At 44.0% G+C, this 25479-nt stretch overlaps 1 protein-coding gene across 2 annotated transcripts in view; it reads left to right on the forward strand.

Moving 5' to 3' along the window:
• The window catches only part of MAP3K14 (mitogen-activated protein kinase kinase kinase 14), a 129951-nt gene extending 105270 nt beyond the window's left edge, over nt 1-24681 (forward strand). For both annotated transcript variants that reach the window (XM_086923846.1, XM_086923847.1), the window contains exons 14-16: nt 20227-20371; nt 20915-21015; nt 21804-24681. In XM_086923846.1, coding sequence (XP_086779972.1) covers nt 20227-20371; nt 20915-21015; nt 21804-21977 — 420 coding nt within the window. In that variant the 3' untranslated portion in view covers nt 21978-24681. The remainder of the gene's footprint in view (nt 1-20226; nt 20372-20914; nt 21016-21803) is intronic.
• Nucleotides 24682-25479: the final 798 nt, after the last annotated feature.

Below are 25479 nucleotides of genomic sequence, written 5' to 3' on the forward strand. Positions count from 1 at the left end.
ATTACTTCAAATACATATTTACAATATGTATGAGAACAGGAGAATAATAATAAAAAAACGAAATAATGGTGTGATACAGCATAATATACCATGATGGGATTTCGACTAGTCCTCAACTTTTGCAATAGTTATAAAATGGTTAGTCACTTTCAATTCCTTGAAGCCAAAGACCTGTTTACTATCTTGATAAACAGCAAGTTTATATAAACTAGACTATGTAAAATGACACTCCCCTTTCACTTTTGTATATAACTTTGTTCTACCAAAACTATTCATTTAGTAAGCCGACTGACAACACAATTACCATACATTTAAAAAAAAGAGCAGCAGTAGAACTGGATCTCAGCCCTCTAAAAAATCAAATAATTTCAGTGACTTTATTCTTAAGTCAAATAGAGCAGGACAAGTACAGAAAATATTTTCAATTGTTTCTTTTGCTGAAAGACATCACTAACATTTTTAGTTATGCAATATTTAGATTCCAAGATCCCTCAAATTCAATTATTTGAAAATAAAATGATTTGTGTATATTTAACTAATTATTTAAGTCACAGATTAATATATATTGCTCACATTTGTGATAGTGAATGAATGATCTAATGTCAGTTTTGTTTTTCTTTAAATAAACCAAGGTCTGTAGTGAAGGATTTTTTATATATAGTTCTAGCCAAAATCTTTTTTACCCAAGTTACACAATGACTGCCATGGAGCTACGTAACAAAACTTGCTAAGCTCAGAAAAAGAAGTCTTCATGTTTGTAAATTGTTTTAATCCCGCAGTAAACAAGTGAAAGAAATTCTAGGGAAATTAGTGTTCCAAATTGTCTGAACTAGCTCTAATTTAAGAAATCCTATCGTAGAAGAAATATTTTATCCTGTAATGATGTCAAGAAGGAAAGGCCTAGTACTAACCTAATACAGCACTGTGAGTTGGTTATAGTAGTTTTAATAAAAGCCTCCTGGAAAAGTTACTTACCTTCAGTAACTATCTTTCAGGTGGATATTTTATCTACCCACAACTCCTCAACTTTGAATATTCCAGGCACAGACTGCATCCAGAAACCATTGCAGTAGCACTCTGGCGTTAGTAGGCGGAACTAGCTCCAGCTCCATGCTGGACGTGGAGTGTGGTTGACTTCACTGCAGCCATAAAACGGCCAGGGGAGAGGTGTGGCGCAGCGGGCAGGGCGTCTGACGCTGGAATCTGGGGATCACGGTTCGATCCCCGGCTCCTGCGGCAGGTTAGCCCAGCACCATGTGACTCTGGGCAATAGCTTACTTAATCTTCCCGACGGCCCCCAGCGCCTAGAGACCCTTAGGGTGATTGTTCGCGCTTTACAAATGTGGATTATATATTATATATATCAATGTGTCAGTTCTCGTCTGTTTCTTCAGATGCATTTTTTGAAGAAAATATCCGCTTTGTATAGGTGCAGTGCAAGACCTAACTTATTATATTTATATAAATAGATCTTTATCAAGAAAAGTAATCATAAGTATAGGTATGTACTATTATTTGTATGTAAAATGGCCTTTAAATCAGCAGGAGGGGATGGATAAGGAATCTGCAGGGGTCTGAGTATCCACCAAAAAGATCGTTAATGAAGGTAACTTTTCCTTCTGATGAATACTTTTACTTGCAGATTCCTCGCCTCTGAACAGATTCCCAAGCAATACTAGTTAGGTGGTGGTGGGTCTGAAAAGAAGTTTATTCAAGGAAATCCTGAAGTATTGAATTAGCAGAATGTCCATCTCTCATCCCCTCCAAATCCAAGCAGTATTGTTTGTCGAAGGTATGGTGCGATGCCCATGTCACGGCCTTACATATGCCCACCAGCGGCACTCCTCTGTAGAGGTGGATCCCTTTAGGCAGCTCCAACTTGAACAGCGCATAGCAGATCTTTATGCATAAAAGATTCCAACAAGAGAGCGTTCTTTTCTGGACCACCTTTCTCCCTCCTTTTGACTGTGTACCCTATAAAGAGCCTCACATCTAGATTCGGGCCTGTGCAGCCGGTCTTTGTCATTTGTTGGATCCTGCAGAAGATAAAAGGTAGGTAGGGTGATGGATTTGCTGAGATGGAAGGGAGACTCCACCTTTGGTCGGAAAGGCATCAGTTCAGAGCACCAGCTTGTCAAGAAAGAAGCACGTGAAAGGTAACAGATACTCAAGGTCTGTAGTTTACCTACGTTGATGATCTGAGCTAACAGTAATCAAAACAACTGTTTGATGGTTAAGAATTCATAACTGGCAACTGGTAAAGGCTATGAAGAACTTTAAAGCTAATTTCATGTCCCATTGGGGGACAGCAAAAATAACTAGTGGAAATACATTTGGGAGTGCCTTCAACCAGTGAATGCCTGCCTGTAACTCGAATAAGGATGGCTGATTTGGTAGGCACAAAAACACTGTGATGGCCACAGTGTATCACTTGGTTGTGCCAGCGTCACACCTCTGTTAAGCTAAGAACAATGGTATCGCTTAGCTGCAGGATATTGGCCAGGCTTACCTTCCAGTGTCAGTGTTCCTATTGTAATAATAAGTAACACATTTGTTGCATCTGCCAGAATAGTCAATGGGCGATGTTCTAAGACCAAAACAACCACTTTTGGTTTCAGACTGAAAGCACTCTAATGCCCGCATAATCTCTGGGCATGAAGGTTGAGAGTCTTGAGATTGGGGTGCAGAATCTGCCCTCACAATTGGAAGAGTAGGTCCAGTCTGAGAAGAACTTGAATAGGAGAGATGCAGGTCTGCGTACCACCACCACCACCACCTTCTTTGCCAATCCAGTGGAATAAAGACGGCTTGAGCCTGGTACTGACAAATCTTGCTTAGAAACTGAAAGATCAAAGTAATGGGAGGAAACACGTGAGAACTTCCACTTTGACTAAAATGTGTCCCCCTTGATTACTTGCAACGAATGCTGGAGCGAACAGAACATTGGGCAGTGTATGTTCTCGCAAGTAGCAAAAATGTCCACCTGGAGTGTTCACCACTGGGTGAGGAGACCCTTGATCAGATCTGGGTGGAGAATCCACCTGTGATCCATAAGACCGCATTAGCTGAGGCCTTTAACCCTGATGTTCAGCGAGTCGGCAGGTGGTTGGCAACCATCCCCAGCCCTTGTTGGCGCAATCATGATCAAAGTCTTGGCGCTTCTCAAGAAAGAATGTAAGATCCCAGACCATGAATGTACAGGAGGAAGGCCCTGAGATCTAGCTGAAGGGCCTGTATCTCTAACCGATTGATGTGTAATCTCTGCTGTTCTGGAGACCAGAGGCCACTGATCTCCAAATGCCCTCAATGCTCACCACATCTGGAGATAAATGTGTCCCTCAGTATTGTGGCCACTGCCGCAGGGGGACAAAACGACTGTCCTTGGAAATAAAGGTCTTTTTCTTCCTCACTGCAGGCCACATCTGCTGCACTGTCACTGGAGATGACAATGGAGTCTGTTAGTTATCCCTGGTGTTTGAACCATTAATTTCGGAATGACCACTGGAGAGCCCACATGTGTCATCATGAAGGAGTGACCTAGAGAATGCTGGAGGCTAACAAACTGAGCTGGTGCAGAATCATCAGAACTGGAGGCCGAGCTGCAGCGAGAAACATTGAAATCATTTTCTGAGTGTCCTGAATCCTCTGTTGCTGAGTAAGTGCTCGGAGGTGGTATCCAGTACTGTCCTTTTGAATAAGAGACTCCCCAGTCGTTTGTGCCATTGCAGGATTGTGATGTGAAAGTAGGCATCCTGCAGGTCGAGAGACAACATCCTGTCTTCTGCACCCTGCACCAGAAGGACTGGAGACGGAAGACTGCATCTTTTGCTTCTCCTTGCGTAAAAAGGAATTCAAGAGCCCGACTTCCAGGATAGGACAATGACCACCATCCTTCTTGGGGATAAGGAGGTACAGAGAGTAGCACCCCTGCATTATTTCCTGCTCTGCTACCAACTCCACTGCTCTTTCTTCAACCGGGCTGCAATCTCCTGTTCAGGAAACTGTTGTAATGTAGAGCAGGCTTATAATGACATGCTATATCTCGGCTAACCAGTGGAGTAGTCATTGGTCACGATCGGGGTTCCTTCACTGCGTCTGGTAAGGATTTGTTAAAAGGAAGAAGGGGCTCATTAGATGCAGCTGACATTTGTAGAACATCTTTAAGGATGTTGAGACTGTGTTCCTGAAGAGCCGTGAGGTCTTTGGAGTTAGTAGAAGCTAAGAGGTACTTCTATCTGTGCCCGGACCTGCTTTCATCGGGGTCAGACTCAAGTGAGTTGTAAATAGACTTCCAGTACACGTTCTGAGTGCCACCTTCAAGGAGGCTTTATATCTCCCTTCTTGACCTTACTTTGCTGTCTGGGGAGGTGGCTCAAGTGATAGTAGTATCACTTGTGGCATCAACTGGGCCGATGCTGAGATTAAAGTCTGGTGTCAGTGGTGTCGGCACCGGAATAGTAGTCCTGAAGGGAGCCGCATCAGCATAATGTCTGACTGTGCCAGTGGAGAACAGTGAGCCAATGGTACATTTGTCAGAAAAGAGCCGAATGAAGCCCCATATGGGCCCAGGTGGCACTCCAAAGGGGACCATTGCCTTTTGAAATATTGCCACCATTGCGTGGAGAAAACATGCTGGATCCATTCCCCAGTACTGGAAACTCTGGGTATGTTGCTGTCAGTACTGAGAAAAGCGGAGGCATATATGTGGGCACCGGAGTCTGTGGCATCAGCGAAACCTATTGTTGGGACAGATCCACTAGCTGGGGTTCCCGTGAGGGCTGAGGAGAAGCCCTGGGAGGAGTCCTGCCGTTAGGTTTGGATCTCCTAGGAGAATAAGAAGAGTAATGCTTCTTTTTCTTGTGACCATGCATTTTTCCCCTTGACAATTTAATTGAGGTAGAGGAGCGGGAGGGAGACCTTATCTTGTTTTGGCCCAAGAACAAGATCTAGTACCAGATGTATCAAAGGGTGTTACCCATTCTGTGTCTATGGGAAAATGTGTTCATACAAATGGCCCATAGGGTAACAACCCCTTCTGAGATTGTCCTTCACCCTAGCAGTAGTTTCCCCTCTTGTTCCTATTTTCGTCTTGGGCTTGTTTTTCTTGTAAAGCTCAGACCTCGACGAGTCATGCCTTGAACAAAGGAACCATCAACAACCGTCTTGTCTAAAATATGATGGACAAATATCCATTACAGATCCAGAGTATGAATCCTGGTTTCGTAGGGCATGGCATTACCACATGTACAGCATCAAATGTATTTACTCATGTGGGATGGAGAGAGAAGTTCCGGACAAGCATCGAAAGGCGTGGGAAAAAACAGAACTGAAGTTACGGTGCCGAAGTGGCTGCTCTACAGCATCAGTGGCCTCACTGCAACTCCACTTCCAGCATCAAGATGGAGCTAGTGCCACCTGCCGGCTCTTGCGAATATTTGTGGATCATGTTATGTTAGATTATGTTATGTGTATTTGTAAAGAGCACAATCACCCGCGATGATATCCTGAAGAACAAAAAATATATCCAGTCAGCATTTGGGATATTCAAAGGTGCGAAATCTGCAGGCAAAAGTATCTATCAGAAACCTTTGATTGCTTAGGTATGCAAGGACTCTGTTCAGTTTTTAAAAATAGGCAGATGAGTGATATAGCATAATTGGTTCATATTTTTAGCATTCAATACAGTCCTACCTCCTTATTGTGACCATATCACACTTAAAATAGTTTTTAAAGAAAAAAATAGGTCGCATCCTAGTTGGTATTTTTTTTTTTTTAATGACAAAGAAGTAATTGCTTAGTTTAAGTATTAATTACCAGATAAACCTCACCTGCTTTTTTGTGAAACCATAATCCTGGTTTTCTTTCGATATTAGGTGAGCATAGATTATCCTGGTTACATGTTTCTAGTCTCTGCAACAATCTTTAAAGGCTTTTTGGGTTAGATGCTAAGAGCACTAAATCATCCCCATCAGATAAGCAGGAACTCCTCTGTTCTTCTAGCTTTAAAAAGGCACCATCAAGAGTAATGAGCTGCATTAGGAGATCTGACATGTATAAGGAAATAGGATGGGGCCTGTTTAGGTCTCGCCTGTCCCAGCACATGCGCGGTCTCAAGCGAGATATTTAGTAAGCGGGTTTTGGAAGTGCTGCCCAGAGGCAGCCGGCCACCAGCTTGCTGTTACGCGCACAAGCGCGCGCAGCCGCCAGCTATCAGCGCCCGAGGCGCCATCTGGACCCACATTACTTTCATTTTTGCCGCTAGCGTGTTTGCCGTCGCGTGCGCATCCCTGCTTTCACTTATGCCGTCTTGTTCTTTCTCACTCCTTGATTGCTCCATTAGCTTTAGGATATCCCTTTACCTTTCTGTTCATCTGAAATTGGTTGCAGTCCCTCTGTTACCATCAGTATGAGGGGAACATATCCTAACTCCCAATTAGTACACGTCTCTCTAACGTGGCGGCCAACTTAGCTGTTCTTTCTCTGCCTCTCTATTTTCGTATCTTGACCACATTTGTCTAAATACAGTTTGGTTATCTTTTGGAACATGGAGGCGATTGGTATAATATTAACCGTTTCCAATTTACTACCCCCGTGGATGGGTTTGGACACGATTCCATTAAACTATTCCGGTTATTAACTTTTCATGTTACTGGACTTTGTAATACAGTTCTCGATGCCCTACTTATCTTGATTGGACTTCCATGATCAACATTAGGTTCCTCAGATACTTTCGGTCCTTTTTTACAGAGGAACGTCTGTTTAATTGATTCATGAACCCCATTTCAAGATGGCGGCCATTGTATCAGGGTACGGTAGCCCTACGTTACGGCAGCGCTGGGACACGCCTCCCACAGCTGTTCTGCGTTGTTTCTTGCCGTGGACTTTAAAAATAGTGCAGCAGCATGAGAACAGTCTCTCCCAACTTTACCGTGGAAAGAGGCGAGATAGCGTTTTCCCACTGCTTAGCATGATAAAGTATCTGGGAGTATGGGTCATTTTGCTCATCGCCACTACGGGGGGGGGGGGGGGGGGGGGGGGGGGGGGGGGGGTTGCGACCTAAACATGTGCGTTACTTTGTTTGCACTGCGTGTAGGGTGGGGAGAGATTGTCCCCATCGCACTTGGGAGTGTAATGTTCAAGGGATTTCCTTTGCCTTTTCTTTGTATCTAAGGGCGGGCGGATGGGGAGGTGGGAGTGTATTTGTGCCCTCCTGCTTGCCTGCAGGGTACTTTTTTTGTGGTCCCAAGGGTCCTCTATTACTGAATGTACATCTTAGGCTGGCTTCCTTTAAGGGCACTCCCTTCCCTTATCCCTAACAGTTGGGTCGGACACATGATATATTGTGTATGAGCATGCAAAAAATTCTTGGGCTCATGGAAGTATTTAGTTTTGCAGCTCAATATCCTTGGTGCAACAACATCAACTGTTGCATGGCTAAACATTTATAAGGTACAAGGTTTAGCCATGCAACAGCTGATGTTGTTGCACCAAGGATAATGTGCTTCAAAACTAAATACTTATAAGGTCCCAAAAGCGAGATCCATTGGCTATGCCAATGCTTGTTTTATAGTTTTTTTTGGTGAGATAACTTGACCGTAACCCTTGAGCATAAACTACAGTCAAACACAAGTTTCGGCAAGATATTATCAATCACTCACCTAATGAGTTTGCTCCATAGAGCTTTCCATAGAGCTTACCAATATACTGGATCAAACAATGTGTTCTAGTCTATAGAGCCAATAAACAAGCTCAAAGGATCTTGTTTAATGCCATTGTGCACTATTAAAAAAGTAATTCTATTGTCTACTGTGAGCATTTTTCGGATTCCAGTCTAGGTAAGGTGTAGTTTTCAGTCTGCCATCATGCTTACAGTTTATCCAAGATCGTTCTGACAAATATCTTTCCCTCTGAATCTAACAACGCGATTACATAGTAGCTTCTTGGTTTATATTGGTTGTAAATTGGTTGTAAAACATACCCCTTCCCTGGTGATGGAATACTCCTGTGGATTTTTATTTTTATTTTATATGATGGGGTCAAAATCTTGGCCCATCTTTCTAGATCTTGCATAAGAATGTCTATTTGGGGACCTGGGGGGGCTGTTTGGACCAAGGGCCCTGAATAATTTACATACTTCTCTCACTAACAATTCTTTTAGTTGCTAGATCATCCCAGACTACCTTCACGGGCATTCTAAGAAAGTGATCACTATTGCTGGTCCTGTATACTCGTTTGTAATTTCCTAACAAGCAGACTGGTGTGAGAAAGTTGGCTAGAGTGTTTTTTGGTAACTGTTTAAAACTACATCATGTGTCAAAAAGTACACAGTGGAACATTTTACAGAGACCTTATTGTCATGGACATTAGGTATTTCACTAAATCTCATCAAGGTGAATGAGTTTGAGAATGGTAAGCAATGTAATATATGTGTGTTGATACTAAGATTGGGAAAGGGGAACATTCACAGAAGGCTTCTGTAAATCTCTTGAAGTTAAACTGACGCTTAAATATTTTGACACCCGCCTACCTCTTCCAACTCTCTTTATTGACCTATGAAGGAGCTAGAGCATACACTTTCCAAAATACGACCAGTTGTGAAATGCTAGGGCATGTGGATTTGAGGTAGGTGGCTGGTTTTACTGGGGCATGACCTAGTTCGGTGCAGTCCGCTAGGAAAACGACTTGGCGTTCACGTTTAAATCCAATTTGTATTGTAAGGGGTTAGTCAGTCAGGCATAATAGCTTTATTCGACAAATAGTCATGAAAACTGAATCCAGTACAACATTTATTACCAAAGTATACAAAGCTGTTAAAAGGGAAATTTCCCACAAATATAAAAAAAGCAAAAATAAAAATTCATATGCTTCTCTCAAGAATATGTACATGTATACAAAGGAGACTTTTTACATTAAAACGTGAGGAAAACACAAACCCCAACATCATTTTAGCAGCCAAGACTAAATAGAGAATACGGCACACAATATGCATTAGTTATAAATTATAATGCTGCAACGCTTTTGATTTTATAATCCATGCCTATCTTAGAAATTTAGCTAGGGATATTACAAGTGGTGACCATGTTTCGGTACGGATTAATTGAAGTGCTACCTCACATTTTCGAGTACCCAAAACTCTACAGATTGGGGCAGGCCATATACGCTGCGGAACAGTGTAAGCAGGACACACAAATAACAAATGGGCCATAGACTGCAAGTTTGCATGACAAATGGGGCAAGAAGTGTTGTCTGCTGTGTCCCATCTTGCAGTGAAAGGCTTGACCGGTATTGTGCCCACTCTCCGTTGAGAAAAGTACTTTCTATCATGAGGCTTCGTAATGGTGTCCCAGTAAGATTCTAGCTTTTGTATTGGTTTAAAAACGAGGAATTGGCCGGTTAATTTCGAGGGATCACTATTCCTGAAAAGTTTTCCTTCAGTTGTGCTTTGGAGGGAAACGGAGTGTTTTCTGGATTCCCCCAAAGGGTAACTATGCCAACTACTATAGATCTAACATTCTGTAATCATTGGATTTTCTGGTAACGATCTGCTCTTATTCGATGTTTTGGCCCTCCACATAAGGTGTCAGTCAATTCAGGGGTTGACAAAATTCTCCTCCAGTACAGCAGGGGGCGTAGTCTGGCACTGTCAGCCAAGCCTTCCTGCCTGATCACAAAGTAATGGCAGTGCTGGTGTGCTTTGTGGAAGGTTAGTGATTTTCCGTAGGAGGGTATTTTCCCTCCAGTTTTGAAAGGTTTTTAAATCTCCAGAGGTCTGCCCTATATAATACTGCACAAACAGCTTTCATATTATAAGTGGTCAAGACAGGACTAACTGGTTTTGTGAACGATGCATTAAACTCAGCCAGTAAGGTACCTGCCAACTGGCGATGTTTCAGTGTGGCCATGTCCAGTTGCTTACCCCACCTCATGTCACCCTGCATAATGACCCCTAGATATGTAAAATCTTTTACCTGCTCTACTGGACGCTTATTCAGCGCCATCGCTCCTCTAAAGGATCTATGGGGGTTAAATGTCATAAACTTTGTTTTAGATACATTTATTTCCAGACATCGCAGATGGCAAAATTCCTCGAAGAGCGTTAGGGCTCGCTGTAGGCCACTCAGTGTTTTAGCGATTACCAGCGTATCGTCGGCGAACATGAGGATGGGGATTTTCACACACCCCAGTATAGGAGGATCCGTTTTATTCGCTTCCAATAATTTTACAATCCCATTAATAAAAATGGAAAACAACGTTAGGCCATCACACAACCTTGTCTCACCCCTCCTTTCCACAAAAGGGGGGTGACCTGGCCCTGGCTACCCCACCTGATTTTTTTTGCATTGTTGTCCTCATGGAGTCTAACTATAAGAGTTAATAATTCTTGGGGCAGATTCAAGTCTTGCATCACTCTCTACAGTCTATTACGGGAAACAAGGTCAAAAGCTGACTTTAAATCCACAAAGGCAGCATAAAAGCTGCCTTTTTCCAAAACCACCGTTTTTCTTTAGAGTAGAGTGAAGCGAAAGGTTTGGTCAATGGTGCATGTACATGACCGGAAACCTGCCTGGAAAGGTGATCATATATCCTGCTCACTAATCCAACCCTGAATTTTGTTTAACACAAGGCATCCCATGATCTGTTGTAATTAATTAATTAAACTTATGGGTCTATAATTCCCAGGCAAAGACGTATCCTCCTTTTTAAATATTGGAATTATCTCTGCTCCTTTCCAGGAGTCTGGTACCGGCATACCTTTAGCAATTTCATTCATTAAAATCAGGATAGATCGGTTCCATTTGGATTTATTGGAAAGGAATACATCGGCTGGGATTCCATCTGGGCCTGGTGCTTTACCTTCCGTCACAGTACCTAGAGCAATATCAACATCAGCTTCATTAAAAGCAGAACCATCATAGTAAGTGTGTGAGAGCTCAAACATATCCCTATCATCTGAACTGCAAGCATATTGGGATTGAAAATGCATTACCCATTGATCTTGGCATCAAAGTCATTTCTACCAACTTTGTTAGAATAAGTGCTACCTCTGCTTTTAATTCACTAATAAGAGAAGGTAATCCCTAAGAATCAATGATGTTATGTGAATTAGATGTAGGAGACTGGCTATGGTGCGGCGACAGGGGATTATTCAGGTGTCGTCCACCCTCTCTTTCTAGCAGAGGGGTGCAAACCTATTTGTACAAGTAACCAATGTTTCCCCGACCTCGGGATGCCGGACTTTCCCTCCCCTGGAACTGCACTTTTAGCTGCAGATCCCTCTGTTTGGGGTTCTATGGTATCTCCCCTCTTTATTTTATGAAACATTGCGGGAATTGTTATATGTTGACTTACAATGAGTTTATCCAGATGGGAAGAGCCTATTGCTGAATCGGTGCTAGAGGCTTGAATGGATAACTAAGATGTGCTCAAATTCGCTGATCAACGTATCTTTTCTATCTATGGTACAATTATTACCTGGTATCTTCTGCTCCAGTGATTTCCTCACCCTTTTCCCCTTGCGTTCCCTGCCGCTATCCCCCCTCCCGGGGCTCTGCTATTCCCATCCATTGATTTCCTTTTCCCCATGCTTAATCTTTTGAGATGGGTGTCCTCGGAGTCTCGTACTACTGTAATTATACTCCTTCTTGGTCTCTGTCCCAGTATCGAGTAGAGTTTTATCAGATAGTTTCTGGGTCTGTTAGATGACTGCTAAGCAGGACGTCCTTCACTACGGCTACCAGGGAAGAGTATTTCAGCACAGATACAGTTACCCGGCGGGATTGATCAAACGACTCACCCAGGCGGCAGAACTACTGTTGATACTTGATTGATCACAATCTCCCGGCAGGCACAGCACAGCAAGAGGCAGAACCAAGAGCCCTGGCCCAGCCCAGTCTCTTCCGGGGATTCTGGGACAAGCAGGCAGTACCCAGCAGATGCAGGCAGTAAGGGCGTCCCGCGATGGTGAATCGTGCTTTTTGGCGCTTTGATGCAGGCAAGCTCCTCCCTCCTGGGCGGAGCACTGGAAACGCTGGATTCTGGGACAAGCAGGCAGTGCCCAGCAGATGTAGTAAGGGGTGGATTTAAACAGTCTATTCTCGTGCAGAGAAAAGTCCTCTAGTAATGCGGTGCCATGGGTAGGACATTAGCAAAAACATTTTACACTGGCAGTTTTCTCTCTACAATAGCTTCTGTTGTATTGACAGATTTCATAATGACAAGCTCCAAATAATCAACAAAATGTATGCTCCTGGAGCAGAAAGTAAATGCTGTGTTACTCGCGCCTGTCCTGGTGCCTGCTCCCCCACGATAGTTCCACTGTCCAGCTTGCACACAGTCCACTACCCTCTGCTGCCTGTCTACCTGCTGCCCTCTGTTTGTGTCTCCTTTTCTTTTTTCTTGCTCTGGTTGGCCTTTTCTGCCCTCTGTTTTGGCTTTTCTGCTCTGTTTTGCCCTCTTGTGCTCTGTTTTTCCTTTCCTGCTCCCTTTTCCACCCTACATTTTGCCATTGCTCACTGAGTTTCTTGCCTGCCTTAACCTCACTCAGCACATTGACACCCCCACGCACATCAAAGGCCATACCCTTGATCTAGTGTGGTCAATTAATGTCAACCTGATTAATCTATTAGTTCAACCCTGTGCTTGGTCTGATCACTATATTATCAGTTTTAATCTGCACACTCCTCTACTGAGTTTTAACCCCTCTCACTCAAAAAGCACCTTTAGAAACTGGAACCGGGTTGATCTGGGTAAACTAGTAGAAACTCTGTCCAGGGAGCAGCCGGCATCTAAAAGCGATCTAGACAACTGGAGAGCGAGATCACCGACTGGCATTGGAAGGCCTTTAGCCTCCATGCTCATTTACAGACCAAAACCTACCGCCTTAGGCAGCACGAAGCCTCCAAATGGTTTAATAAGGACCTAAAAACTTTTAAACTCCAAGTACGCCAAGCTGAGCGGAAATGGTGTAAAACGTATAAAGTGGAAGATAAACTTGATTTCACTATCAATTTACACCAGTATAAGGCGGCTATCTTGGAGGCTAAGAGAGTCTTCTTTACTAATAGGGTACTCGACTCCGACAATGGTTCAAAAGAAATCTTTAAGATAGTAAAAGAACTCTCTACCCCGTGATACTCAAAGTACGGCCCAAGGGCCGCATGCGGCCCTCCTGACCTTTTACATGTGGCCCCCTGGGCAGCAGCAACACCATTGGGCTGATGTTTACTCGACGCTCTAACATAACATTTAAAAAAATATATACAGCGTATACTTATTTAAAGTTTAATTGCAGTTGGGGAAAGGAAGTAACTAGGCCCTTTATTTTAGGAACACCTTCTGTTTTTAGACCGCAAACGTGTGAAAATACAATAGTCTTTTAAAAATTCAAAAAGTGTATTTCGTAGACCTGTAGAACCAATTCACCTTAGTGAATCAAAATATAGCAGTACAGCTAAAAAGTATTTTTCTTTAAGTGATGGTTTTCAAACATGAATTTAGAAACGTTCATGCTTCTCCCCTCTCACCCTGACAACAATGCCATTAGAGATTACGTCCAAGCACAGGAGATGGTTTTGAATAGCATGCATCCTGCAGTTATGTATTTTGAGTTCCTCTTATATGTGATAATGAAGAAAAAGGAGGAATATTGAAATAAAACAATTGCCCAGGGTCACACAATTCAGTTGAATTGAGAAGCCAGGATTCATCCCAGGTTTTCTGGTTGCACATTGCGTAATTACATTCAGCCACTAAATATACATGTATTGCTTCTCCTACACCGACTTTACATCCCCGCTAGCATTAGTGCGGCCCTCGGTCACACCAAAGACCACATTTTGTGGCCCCCGGGAAACTGTTTGTGAGTACGCATTTATTTATTTATTTATTTTTTAGCATTTCTAAAGCGCTGCTTATACCCGTAGGCGTCTTGGCGCTGTAAACCAATTATTTGTAAATGACTCTGAGCATGATTGACTATTGAGTGAACAACCAGGTTTTCAAAAGCTTACGGAATTGAAGGAGGGTGGGACTTCGCTTGATGTTGAGAGGCAGAGTGTTCCATAGCTTGGGGGCGGCCACCAGAAAGCGGCGATCGCCCCAGGTGACAGTTTTGGTACGGGGGGTAACTAATTGGTTTAGGGTGGCTGACCTTAGGGCTCTGGAAGGTTTGTGCAATTGAAGTTGGTCTCTTAAAAACTGGGGGCCTTGGTTGTTAAGTGCCTTGAACACAATACATAAAGATTTGAATTGGATTCTTTTCTGCACAGTGAGCCAGTGAAGGTCTTTAATGCTATTGGAGATGGATTCGAATTTGGTTTTGCCTGCAAGCAAGCGTGCTGCGGCGTTTTGAATGGTCTGCAATTTGGTAATGACTCTAGATTGAGCATTTAGAAAGAGACCATTACAGTAGTCCAGGGAGGACAAAACAAGAGATGTGACCAGTGTCTTAATGGCTGATTCAGGTAAAAAAGGGTGTATTTTCCTGATCATCTTAAGCTTTAGGTGTGCCGAAGACACCGTTTTATTGGCATGGTCCATAAAATTTAGGGCATCATCGAAGATGATGCCAAGGTTCCTGACTTTGGTAGCAGGGATAGGAGGCATACCAAAGGTGTCAGGCCACCAGCTTAAAGGCCATGCTGGCAGAAGGGTTCCAAAAATGAGTACCTCTGTTTTGTCAGAATTCAACTTTAAACAGTTGGTTGACATCCAATCTCCTATATCTAGGAGTCCTTTCTTGAATTGTTCGGCCACTTGATCTCCATCCCCTTTGATTGCCAACACTAGTTGGGTATCGTCGGCGTAAGAGGTTCGGCTCATCCCATGTGCTTTGATGGTTTTAGCAAGGTCCGACACGTAGATATTAAACAGTGTCGGACTCAGGGATGAGCCTTGAGGGACGCCGCATGGGGCTGAGAGTTGGGCCGATTGAAAGGGTCCTAGGATGACTGCCTGCGTTCTTTTGGCAAGAAAGGACGCGATTAGGTTTTTGGCAGTGTGACAGATTCCAAAACCCTCGACCCGGTCGACCAAGATGGTGTAGTCGACCGTGTCGAAGGCTGCGGATAGGTCTAACAAGACCAGAATGGCTGTGCCCCCCTGGTCCCTGATTACCCTGATATCGTCGGCCGCTTTGATCAGGGCTGTCTCTGTCCCATGGAATTTCCTAAATCCGAACTGGGTATTATCTAAGAGCTGATGTTTTTCTATAAACTCGGAAATCTGGGAATTCATTGTTTTTTCAAGCACTTTCGCCATGAAAGGGAGGCTTGCAATGGGACGGTAATTTTTTAACTCACTTTTATCAAGGGATGGTTTTTTTAACAGGGGTTTTAGTAAGGTATTTTTAAGGGGGTCTGGATAGTTGCCTGATAGAAGAATGGCGTTGCAGACCTGGGTGACCACTGGAATGATATCCTCCATTACCGGCCGGAGTACTGAAATTGGGCAGGGATCCAGGGGTGATCCTGATTTGATGGAGGACAGTATGGCTTTTATGTGATCTGGGGTAACTGGTTGAAAGCTAGAGAACGGGTTTGCTGGGGGCGGGATAGGGAGACTGCCTGTGCGCGAGGGTGGGTTAGAAGCAAAAGCCTGGTAAATATCATCTACTTTGGTGTAGAAAAACGAGGCAAGAGCATCACACAACGATTGCGATGGAGGGGGAGTAAGATCAGGGGCGTTACCTGATAGTACCTTGGTAATTTGAAACAGTTGCCTACTGGAGGTTTTAGCGTTCTTGATTTGGTCGCTATAATAGTCCTTCTTTGCTTTTGTTATCATGGCTTTATAAAGCGCCAATGCTTCTTTGTAAATGTTTTTACTGTCGGTATCATAATTCTTTCTCCATTGCCGTTCCTTATTGCGATTTATTTGTTTTTGTGCCCTTAATTTGTCATTATACCAAGGGGCGGTTGGTTTAGATCTATTACTGGACCGTTCTTTAGTGGGGGCTGATTGATTCGTAGCCTGGCCCACCCAGGTGTAAAACTGCTGAAGAGCTGAATTAGGCTCCGGGGACAATGTTGGACGGGTAAGTTCAAGTGTTAGTTTTAATTGGTCATGGTTCATATTTTTCCAATCTTTAAAGGACTGTTTGGGCACAGGAAATGGTCTGTTACTGCACTGATTGTGAGTGATTATTTTTGCGAAAACGACGTAGTGGTCCGTCCAGGGCATGGGCAAGATGTTTGTTATTTGCATGCCTTCAAGGTTAGAGAAAATAGGGTCCAAAATGTGGCCCGCTTGGTGGGTGGGAGACATGACACGTTGTTTCAGTCCTAAAGTTTCCAGATCAGATATAAGAGTGGCAGAGTCAGTTAAGTGAGTAAGATCTAGGTGAAAATTTAGATCACCTAGAATTGTAAAAGCACTTTCTGTAGCTACAGATTCCATCATGGAATTAATGCTGGATAAGAATGCCGTTTTGGATCCAGGAGGTCGATATATCAGAATCCCCTTGAAATTGAACTGGGGAGAAAAATTAATAGCAAATTGCAAGGCTTCACACGAGTTAGATGGAATGGGGGTTATTCTGACAGGATAGGAGTCTCTGGTTATTATGGCCAGTCCACCTCCTCTTTGTTTGGGCCTATCCTGACAATAGGCTTTATATCCATCTGGCACTGCGATAGCCAGGTCGGGTTGTGAGGTACCGTCAGTCCAGGTTTCCGTAAGGTATAGTGCATCTACTTTAGAATCAGTAATGAGGTCAAAAACTTCCTGCCTATGCTTTCCAAGAGAGCGTACATTGATGAGCGCTATAGATATACTGACTCCTTCCTCCTGAGTGTTAGTTGTGGAACTGATGTTAGAAAGAGGAGGAATAGTGTAATTACAATGAGGACATGAAATGGCGAGATTCTTGTGGATCTCTAAGAGATTAAAATGTAAACAACTAGCACTGGCAGGTGGCCTAAGAGCAAGAAGACTTTGGTTAGAGTATTTTATAACAGCTTCTGCCCTTTCTGCCCTTTGTGAGACAGGGGTTGTGGCCCTCGGCCCGGTCCCGGCGCGGACGGGCGCAGACGGGCTTGCCTCTGGCGCGCCTCCGGCGCGCCGCCGGCGCGCCCGCTGCGCGGACGGGCGCAGACGGGCTTGCCTCTGGCGCGCCTCCGGCGGCGCCGCCGGCGCACTCGCTGCGCCCGCCCGCTGCGTGGACGGGATATACCTCCTATTTTATGCATCGTGGGGGCGGGAAAGGCGGGAGGGCCGCATGCTCTAACCCAAGCCGTGTGACCCCATCCTTTGTGCCTAGCCAGGAACTTTGCAATGACTTATATTCCTTTTTTTTTTTTTTAGAAAAAAAAAATCTAAACTCTATTGCCCCCACCAACTGTAGTTCCAGAGACAACAGGGACCACCCCAATTTATGTTCTCTCAACTCTCTCCCCTTGATGGATATGAAATGCTTCTTTGACCTTGTAGTAAAGGTCAAATCAGGCTCCCCTAAGGAGGACTGTCCCATTAACGTGTCAAAAGCTATCTATTGGTCCTTCCCAGACATTTTTCTTAAATTCCTGAACCTCTCATTGTCCCTTGGTATTGTACTCCTTGCTTTCAAAGAAGCAGTGGTCATCCCACTTCAAAAAAAGCAAGGCATAGATCCCAATAAATTGGAGAACTATAGACCTATTTCTCTTCTCCCATTCCCGGCGAAAGTGTTGGAGATCCATGTGGCCACTTGTCTCAGCTCTTTTCTGGAGACTAGTAAGTTCCTGGACAACCATCAGGTAGGCTTCCGTCCTGCGCACTCCACCGAAGCAGTAATTCTATCGGTACTGGATGACCTCAAGGGACAGGTCGATGTGGATCACACACTTGGGCCCTGATCCTCCTTGACCTGTCTGCAGCATTTGACACTGTGAACCACAAAATTCTGTTGGATCTCATTGCCGCAGCGGGTCTCGGGGGCTAGGCACTTGACTGCTTCAGCTCCTTTTTGCTGGACCGTAAACAGTCAGTGTGGCTATCGCCCTTAAAGTCCAGAATGGTAGATCTGAGCTGTGGCGTTCCTCAGGGCTCCTCCCTTTCGCCAATTCTGTTCAACATCTATATACGTCCCCTGTTTCGGGCCTACAGCAGATGGGTGTAAAGATCTTCAACTATGCTGACGACGGGTAGCTTATCTTCACCCTTGATAACTCCACGAAATCTAAGGACTTTGTTTGGATGTCTATGCTGCACGTCAAAACGTGGATAAATGAAAACCAATTAAAGTTAAATTCTGAAGAGACCTAGATCATTGTTGCCCACAGTAAACTTGACTATTGAACTCCCTCTTATTGGCCCCCTGGACTAGGTGTGGCACCCACTCCTAAACCAGCTATAAAGAGTCCGGGTCTTCACATTGATGCAGATCTCTCCATGAACACCCAAATTGGCCCAGTGACATTGGCATGCTTTGTTCAATTGCGCAAACTGCGCAAGAGCAGACGTTTTTCAGCAAGGAGGCCATCACCCAAATTGCCATATCCCTAATTCTCTCCAAAATAGATTATGGGAATGTCCTCTATATTGGACTCCAACAATTCCATAGACATCGTCTGCAGATGATCTAAAACCATTCAGAAAAGGGGGTGGTGATGAACAGAGTGTCTGAATTAAGCAGACCACTCCTACCCAGTCCAAAGATCAGGGCTTGATCCATCACCGTTATTTATCTCACTGCACCATCCCAGCTCAGAACCTGGCTATATGCAAATCAGTCTGTCCCTGGTCCAGTGCATCATGGGAACAGGGCAGACTAAACTACCAAGCCAATTCTTCACCAGAAAGGAGACAAGCTACCGGGGACCGGTTTCTGGCATTTCAGCCGTCTTCGGCCCGGCTTGCTTGAATCCTGATGGTGCAGTGAGAAAGGGACTCATGTCTGAGTGTACCCTGCCACACCTATAGTGGCCAAAAACGATTCAGAAAAGGGGGTGGTGATGAACAGAGTGTCTGAATTAAGCAGACCACTCTTACCCAGTCCAAAGATCAGGGCTTGATCCATCACCGTTATTTATCTCACTGCACCATCCCAGCTCAGAACCTGGCTATATGCAAATCAGTCAGTCCCTGGCCCAGTGCATCATGGGAACAGGGCAGACTAAACTACCAAGCCAATTCTTCACCAGAAAGGAGACAAGCTACCGGGGCCCGGTTTCTGGCATTTCAGCCGTCTTCGGCCCGGCTTGCTTGAATCCTGATGGTGCAGTGAGAAAGGGACTCATGTCTGAGTATACCCTGCCACACCTATAGTGGCCAAAAACGATTCAGAAAAGGGGGTGGTGATGAACAGAGTGTCTGAATTAAGCAGACCACTCTTACCCAGTCTTCGGCCTGGCTTGCTTGAATCCTGACGGTGCAGTGAGAAAGGGACTCATGTCTGAGTATACCCTGCCACACCTATAGTGGCCAAAAACGATTCAGAAAAGGGGGTGGTGATGAACAGAGTGTCTGAATTAAGCAGACCACTCTTACCCAGTCAAAAGATCAGGGCTTGATCCATATGATCTAAAACCAAGCAGCAAGAATCGACTATCTCAAGGATAGATGCTGCCATATCACCCCCCTGCTTAAAGACTTCCACTGGCTTCCAGTGGAGCAACGAGCCTTGTTCAAAGCTGGTTACATACTTTTCAAAGCAATCCAAGACACTGGCCCAAGATTTATTGTCTCGCTCATCAATAAACATCTACTGAAGCGGACTCTGAGATCCACGTACCAGAACCTTTTGACGGTGCCTAGAATCCGGCGTAAACGCATAGGCGAGACTGTTTTCAGACTGTTTTCTTTCCTCGGTCCGATGATCTGGAATGCGTTCCCTACTTTCCTCAGGCTTGAGGGAGACTATCTGCGGTGCATGAAACAATTGAAGACCTGGCTAGTCACATTGGCCTATAACTAGCTGCTCCCGGCTTAAGCTGCACTCACCTGACATTCCACAGCGCCAAGAAACTAGTTGGTGTACCTGCGCTATACAAATACCCATGTAACATAACATTTCTGCTTGTTTTTCTGCCTTCAGTTTTGCCTTTTCTGCTCCTCTTTCTGCCCTCTGTTTTACTCTTTTCTGCTAGTTTTTCTCACCATTACTCAAGATCTGTCATGGGGGGAGCTGGCACGACGGAGACCTAACACCCAGACACCCCTAGGGGTGACAGTGCAGTGCTATACAAATGCTGATTGTGCATTCTGTCATTTTTATGGGCTAAGAACTTTTGCTTATTTTCTTCACTTTAGGATTCACTGAATATGTCCCTGAGCCAGAGGGACACTGTAAGCTCTGGCATACACTCCTGGAATAGTGAAGCAGAAGGACAGAACTCAAGTTGGCACTGCCTCCTAAGTCGCAGTCGGCAGACAGATACTCCGAGCTATTTCAATGGTAGGAGTAGTTATGAACTTGTGCTCTGAATGTTGCGGATTTGCTGCTATTCCCTCACCCCTACACATGCATGTTTGATATGATTTTTCTTATACCCCAATACTGGTGCACTACAGTTCCTGGTGGGCTTTACAAATGGAAGCTTCCAGTTTCAATATCTGCTTATGGCAGACAAGGTTAACCAATGAGGAACTCCTGAATCTTCATCCTCTGTATTTATGAAGACCCTTCCATGCTGGCTCGGGCCCATGTAATTGTACATTCAAAGTCACTGGTAGCCTTACTTATGTCAGCTGGCACGGTGTAACTCTGTTGCCCTGGAGACGTCTTCCCCAAATTCTGTAATAAGCTTTTCTTTTCATACTTCATGTTAAATGGGGCATTTACAGATTGTTACCTTTCTCACTGGATACAAATGCAGTGTTAGCTATTTTAGCATGGGGGAAATTGTGGTCTTCTAAAATGGGTAGGAGCAGAGGTAATGTACAATAAAAGTGTGAGGCAAAAATTGACCTCCTTTATAATGCTTTTTTTCCATTGCAGGAGTAAAGATCCAAGTGCAGTCTCCGAGGGGGGACAGCCTACACATCCGTGACTACCGTAGGGTGAAGGTGAGAGACGTCGCCTTGGGAATAAGTGGCCAGGTAAGCAGTTGAGCTGCTGAGGAACACAGTGTATTGGTAGGGATTGTAGTGGTTGACCTGCTATCCCTAGGAAATGTCTGTCAACTGCAACTACATTTTGGCAAGCCCCCCTGACTGCTGTTCTCCATCCTTGATCCAGTTCTGGTTTTCCTTCTATTCTTGTAAGATGTGGAAAATATGAATAAATGCTGGTGAAACGTTTGTCTAATCAGTCAGGTGTTTACTGTTTGTAGTCGCTGGTGCTGTGTCGTGCTGTGCTGGAATTAAGGCTACAATGAACACAGATGTGCTTCATAAGATAGTTGTCAGCTTTACTACTTGGGCAGGCAATTATAGTAAAATTATCATGCTTGCTGCTAAGCATATATAGTGTATACTAGAGAACTTTGCACCCAATTTGTAATTAATTACAGACTCCACTTCAGAACGAGGGTTGAAAGTTGGGATGTATGTGTGTTTAACGTGGAAACCTTGCACCAAATGTGGAATGTTACATCAATCCAGATTTCTGTGTGGTATATTACCTTTGGCTGTCACTGAACGGCTACCTCCAGTCAGTGCAATTTTCTTTTGCTTGTGGATGCATGTACCCCTACCACTGGGGCCTTAAGAATCTGTCGCACACGAGGCCCTTCATACACCTTGTGGAGTGCACCATTAATCCAGGTTCACTTTGCAGCTTCCAGGGTACATGCTCAGTTCATCATTTCTCCAAATGCTGAGGTGTCTGACATGGCGGTATTATGGATGGCTGGAGGTCTGACCATCTGCTTTGCTCTGATCCACAGATTGAAGTGTCCGAATTCAGCCTGATGATGAAGGACGACCAGCTGGTGGAGTATGATATGGAGGTCCCAGACTCTGGAATTGAGCTGTATTGCACCCTGGCCCCAGACTGCGCATCAGGTTGGACCTGGAGAGTGAAGAATGGAAAGCTGGAAAGGAGAACACAGGGTTCCTGACACACCTGAACCTACAACAGAAAAGACCCTCATCCACCCTGCTTCTGCACAGAATGTGTAGGAGGGCTTGGGAGACTTATGACGAGTTGGATGTCTTAAAGTGCCTTTTAGTCTCAATCCTTGAACTTATGAAGTTTGTTGTGATAACTGTCTCCTTGTAGTTTCTAAGCTATCCAATTGACATATGTGCATGCAGCGATGCTAGTACTGTTGTGACCTGTCCCTGCTGTGCATTGTCGACACCTTTCTTTGCCTTACACAGGTGCGGAATTGGAAGTTGAATGCCGATCTATGAATAAATGAGTAGACGAGAGTTGATGTAAAATAAGCGGTATTCTACCACTCTAAACATGCACAGAAAGTACATAAATAGGAAGTCCTGAATGGCATAATGGTTTCTGAAGTCCTTTCGTTTCTGCAGTAATTACCCAGTCCCATTCTTTTTAGCCTATTTGGGCCCAATATGTTAATATACTGTTTTCCTCCTAAATGAATCGTTATCCAGAGCCAGATCTCCCAAGAACATGCATTAAAAATACCTGTTGTTGGGTTACAAATGGCGGGGCCTACAGTTATAAAATAGGGTTTCCAGGAAATTGGCATAGTGCTAATAAGTGGTACATAAAGGTGATGGGAGGATTGCTTACATTGATTTCGTCCACTAGAAATTAGCTGGGCCATATTGGAGTCCAAAATTGTTTATGCCCATTATGTCCAATATTGTTTATGCCCATTATGCCACTAGACAGAAACCGGCCAAATGCAAATCAGCCTTTGTTGTGCTCCAATAGGAAAATCTAGCAGGAACTACCAGTCTAGGTTTCTTCCAGCTGGGAACATAGACACCCCTGAACCTTAGCCTTAGGCGTCATCAGTGAGGTATAGCTAGGGCCACTGGAATTATGCAGCAGGAGAGGGACACATTTTGCGACACTTTTGAGCAAATTATGCAGCAAGAAAAGGCTAATTATGCGGCGTGATGCAGCTCATTTATTTTTATAGTATTCATTATTGGTACTTTCTACACTTGTTTAATACTATCTAGATATTGTGGACACCTCATTAGTTCTAGTTTAATACCCAAATGTAGCAATAAGCATAAGCAATAAGCAACAGAAAGGTGACCAGTCAACCTTTGCTAAAGACTTTGCAATGTACAGTAACACGTGCTGCTGCGGTTTTAGTAACTGTTGAAACGTTTGAGCCAGAAACAAACATTTTTTTGTTAAAATCTGCAGATTATGCATCAGATGATGGAATATGCAGAAAATCTATAATGATGTGAAAATCGCTGCGGACCTCACTATCGCATAATTCCAGTGGCCCTGGGTGGTATAGCTTTATTTCTATAGCAGAGTGGGAGGCTCACTACAGGAGCATGAACGATGCCAGTCTGAGCACTGTGTGAGGTTACATCTCCTGTATCCACCAGAGACTGTGGAGGTGTTTGTGGCAGCCAGGAAGCTGTGAATTAAAAAAAACCGTCACACCAATAGATACTACAAAGCACTACATTAACCTAATGGAGCACCTTTGAAATGATGATGTCTTTATGCAGCACTGCATGACCAGCTGAGCTGCAGATCTCACATTACAGTGGGCACCTTGTGGTAATCTTTCTCCAGGGGTAACTCAATGAAGGAGAACAAGCCAAAGATCTGACTGATAATAGTAACCACCACTAAGAATTGGCAGAAGGACTGTGCGCTCTTATTTCTAAATAAGATTGCCTTGTACCTTTGCTCAATATCTGCAAACTCTTAGTTGCCTTTGGCAATAGTTATAAACAGTAAAATATGTCCACTGATGGTGCTTTCCCTATTATTCTGCCCCTGAAATAGGCCCGCTGTTGGTCCTAATGTACCTTAAGTGTTCCATTTTTTTTTTTGCACTTTTCTTTCACATAAGCTGCGTTCCAAAATTTACAGATATGTGCTGTTGCACACCTGTTTGATGTCTGGTGCAAGTCACTTGTCCAGTTTGTTTATCCTTTACTCTTTATAATAAAAACAAATTACAAATACCACAATTCACAGAAAAAAAGAGGACTGGGTAGATACTTGTTCGACGTGGGTGCATTCTTAAAATGCATAAAACTGTCCGGTCACTGCGTAATCTGTGTAAAAATGAATGCAAGTACCTCAGTTAAGTTATGATGCTATAAAATTAATATAGGGGCTGAGTCCTCGCAAACACGTTCTTAGATTGAAGTACTGGTTATAATACAAGCCAGATCATGGTTGTAGAATCGTGGGGTGCTCATGGGCCTGAGAACACTTTTTGTGGTTTGACGCTGAAGCCCCTGTGTCTCTTCTGGTGGTTCTAGTGCAAAACATGCCTGCTTGCATTCTAAGGCGAGTTTTACAAACCGCACATTAACCCATTCTTGACTTACCAGCCTGCTTATTTGCATATGGGAAAAGGCCTTGGGTCTCCATGGTCTACCCGTCTAGTTTGTCCAAAGCAGCTCCTGATGTATACTGTGTCTCTTCTTTCATGCTGGTCTTTTAAGAGGCTTTGCTTGTTTTGTGGCTGTTTTAGAGGACACTGTTTAATCTCATCTATTTTCCTGTATTTAAAATTTTTAAGTCTCTACACATTTTGATTTTTGACTTGATTGTAAATATGCCTATGTGTCCATTAACAAAATGTGCTTTTATTAAAAATGTAATAAACTAATAAAATGGAAATTCACTTTATTTGAGCACACTTTTGTTATTCTGCAGAAAGAATTTCCAAACACAATTAAAGGTGTGGGTGCTTCGTTGCTACCATAAAACCCATGTTTGTGGCATGTTTAGCTGTAGATACTCACTCTCTGCATACTCCCACCATTTATTGTTGGACTCGGACGTGTGCATTTTTTTTTTTAGGTAGTCTTCCAGTTACAAGGTATGGTGACTCCATCTATTACTGGTAATGCACATCAATCAACTCTGATCTGTACAGCGCAGCTAATCACCCGTGAGGGTATCCAGGCACTGGGATCAGTCGAAGATAGATAGAAGGAAAAAACAAGGAGAAAGCAATGAAAAGGAGTGAGAAGCAAGGAGAAAGAAATGAAAACAAGGGAAAAGCGAGGTAAAGGCACAAAAAATGGGGAAAACAAGGGAAAAGCGAGGTAAAGGCACAAAAAATGGGGAAAAGCAAGAAGAAAGTAGTGAAACCGAGGGAAAAGCAAGGAGAAAGCACTCAAGAATGGGGAAAACGCAAGTAAGAGACAGGAGCAAGAGAGATGAAGCAGCACCGGGAGAACTGGGACAGGGACTTGCTCAATGGGGTCTTGCTGCTGCCTCCATTAAATGGGTCCTGGGAGAAGGAAGGAGTGCTTGTAGGTAATGGGCGAGGCTAGGATGGAGGTAGCGTTGCAATGAGGGAAAAACAAGGAGAAAGCAGTATACAGAGAAAAGAAAGGAGAAAGCTGTGAAAACGAGGAAAAAGTAAGAAGGCACTCAAAAACGGGGGGGGAAAGCAAGAAGAAAGCAGAGGGAACGCGGGAAAT

Source organism: Lissotriton vulgaris, chromosome 5 (assembly GCF_964263255.1).
Source record: "Lissotriton vulgaris chromosome 5, aLisVul1.2, whole genome shotgun sequence".
Classification (NCBI taxonomy): domain Eukaryota; kingdom Metazoa; phylum Chordata; class Amphibia; order Caudata; family Salamandridae; genus Lissotriton; species Lissotriton vulgaris.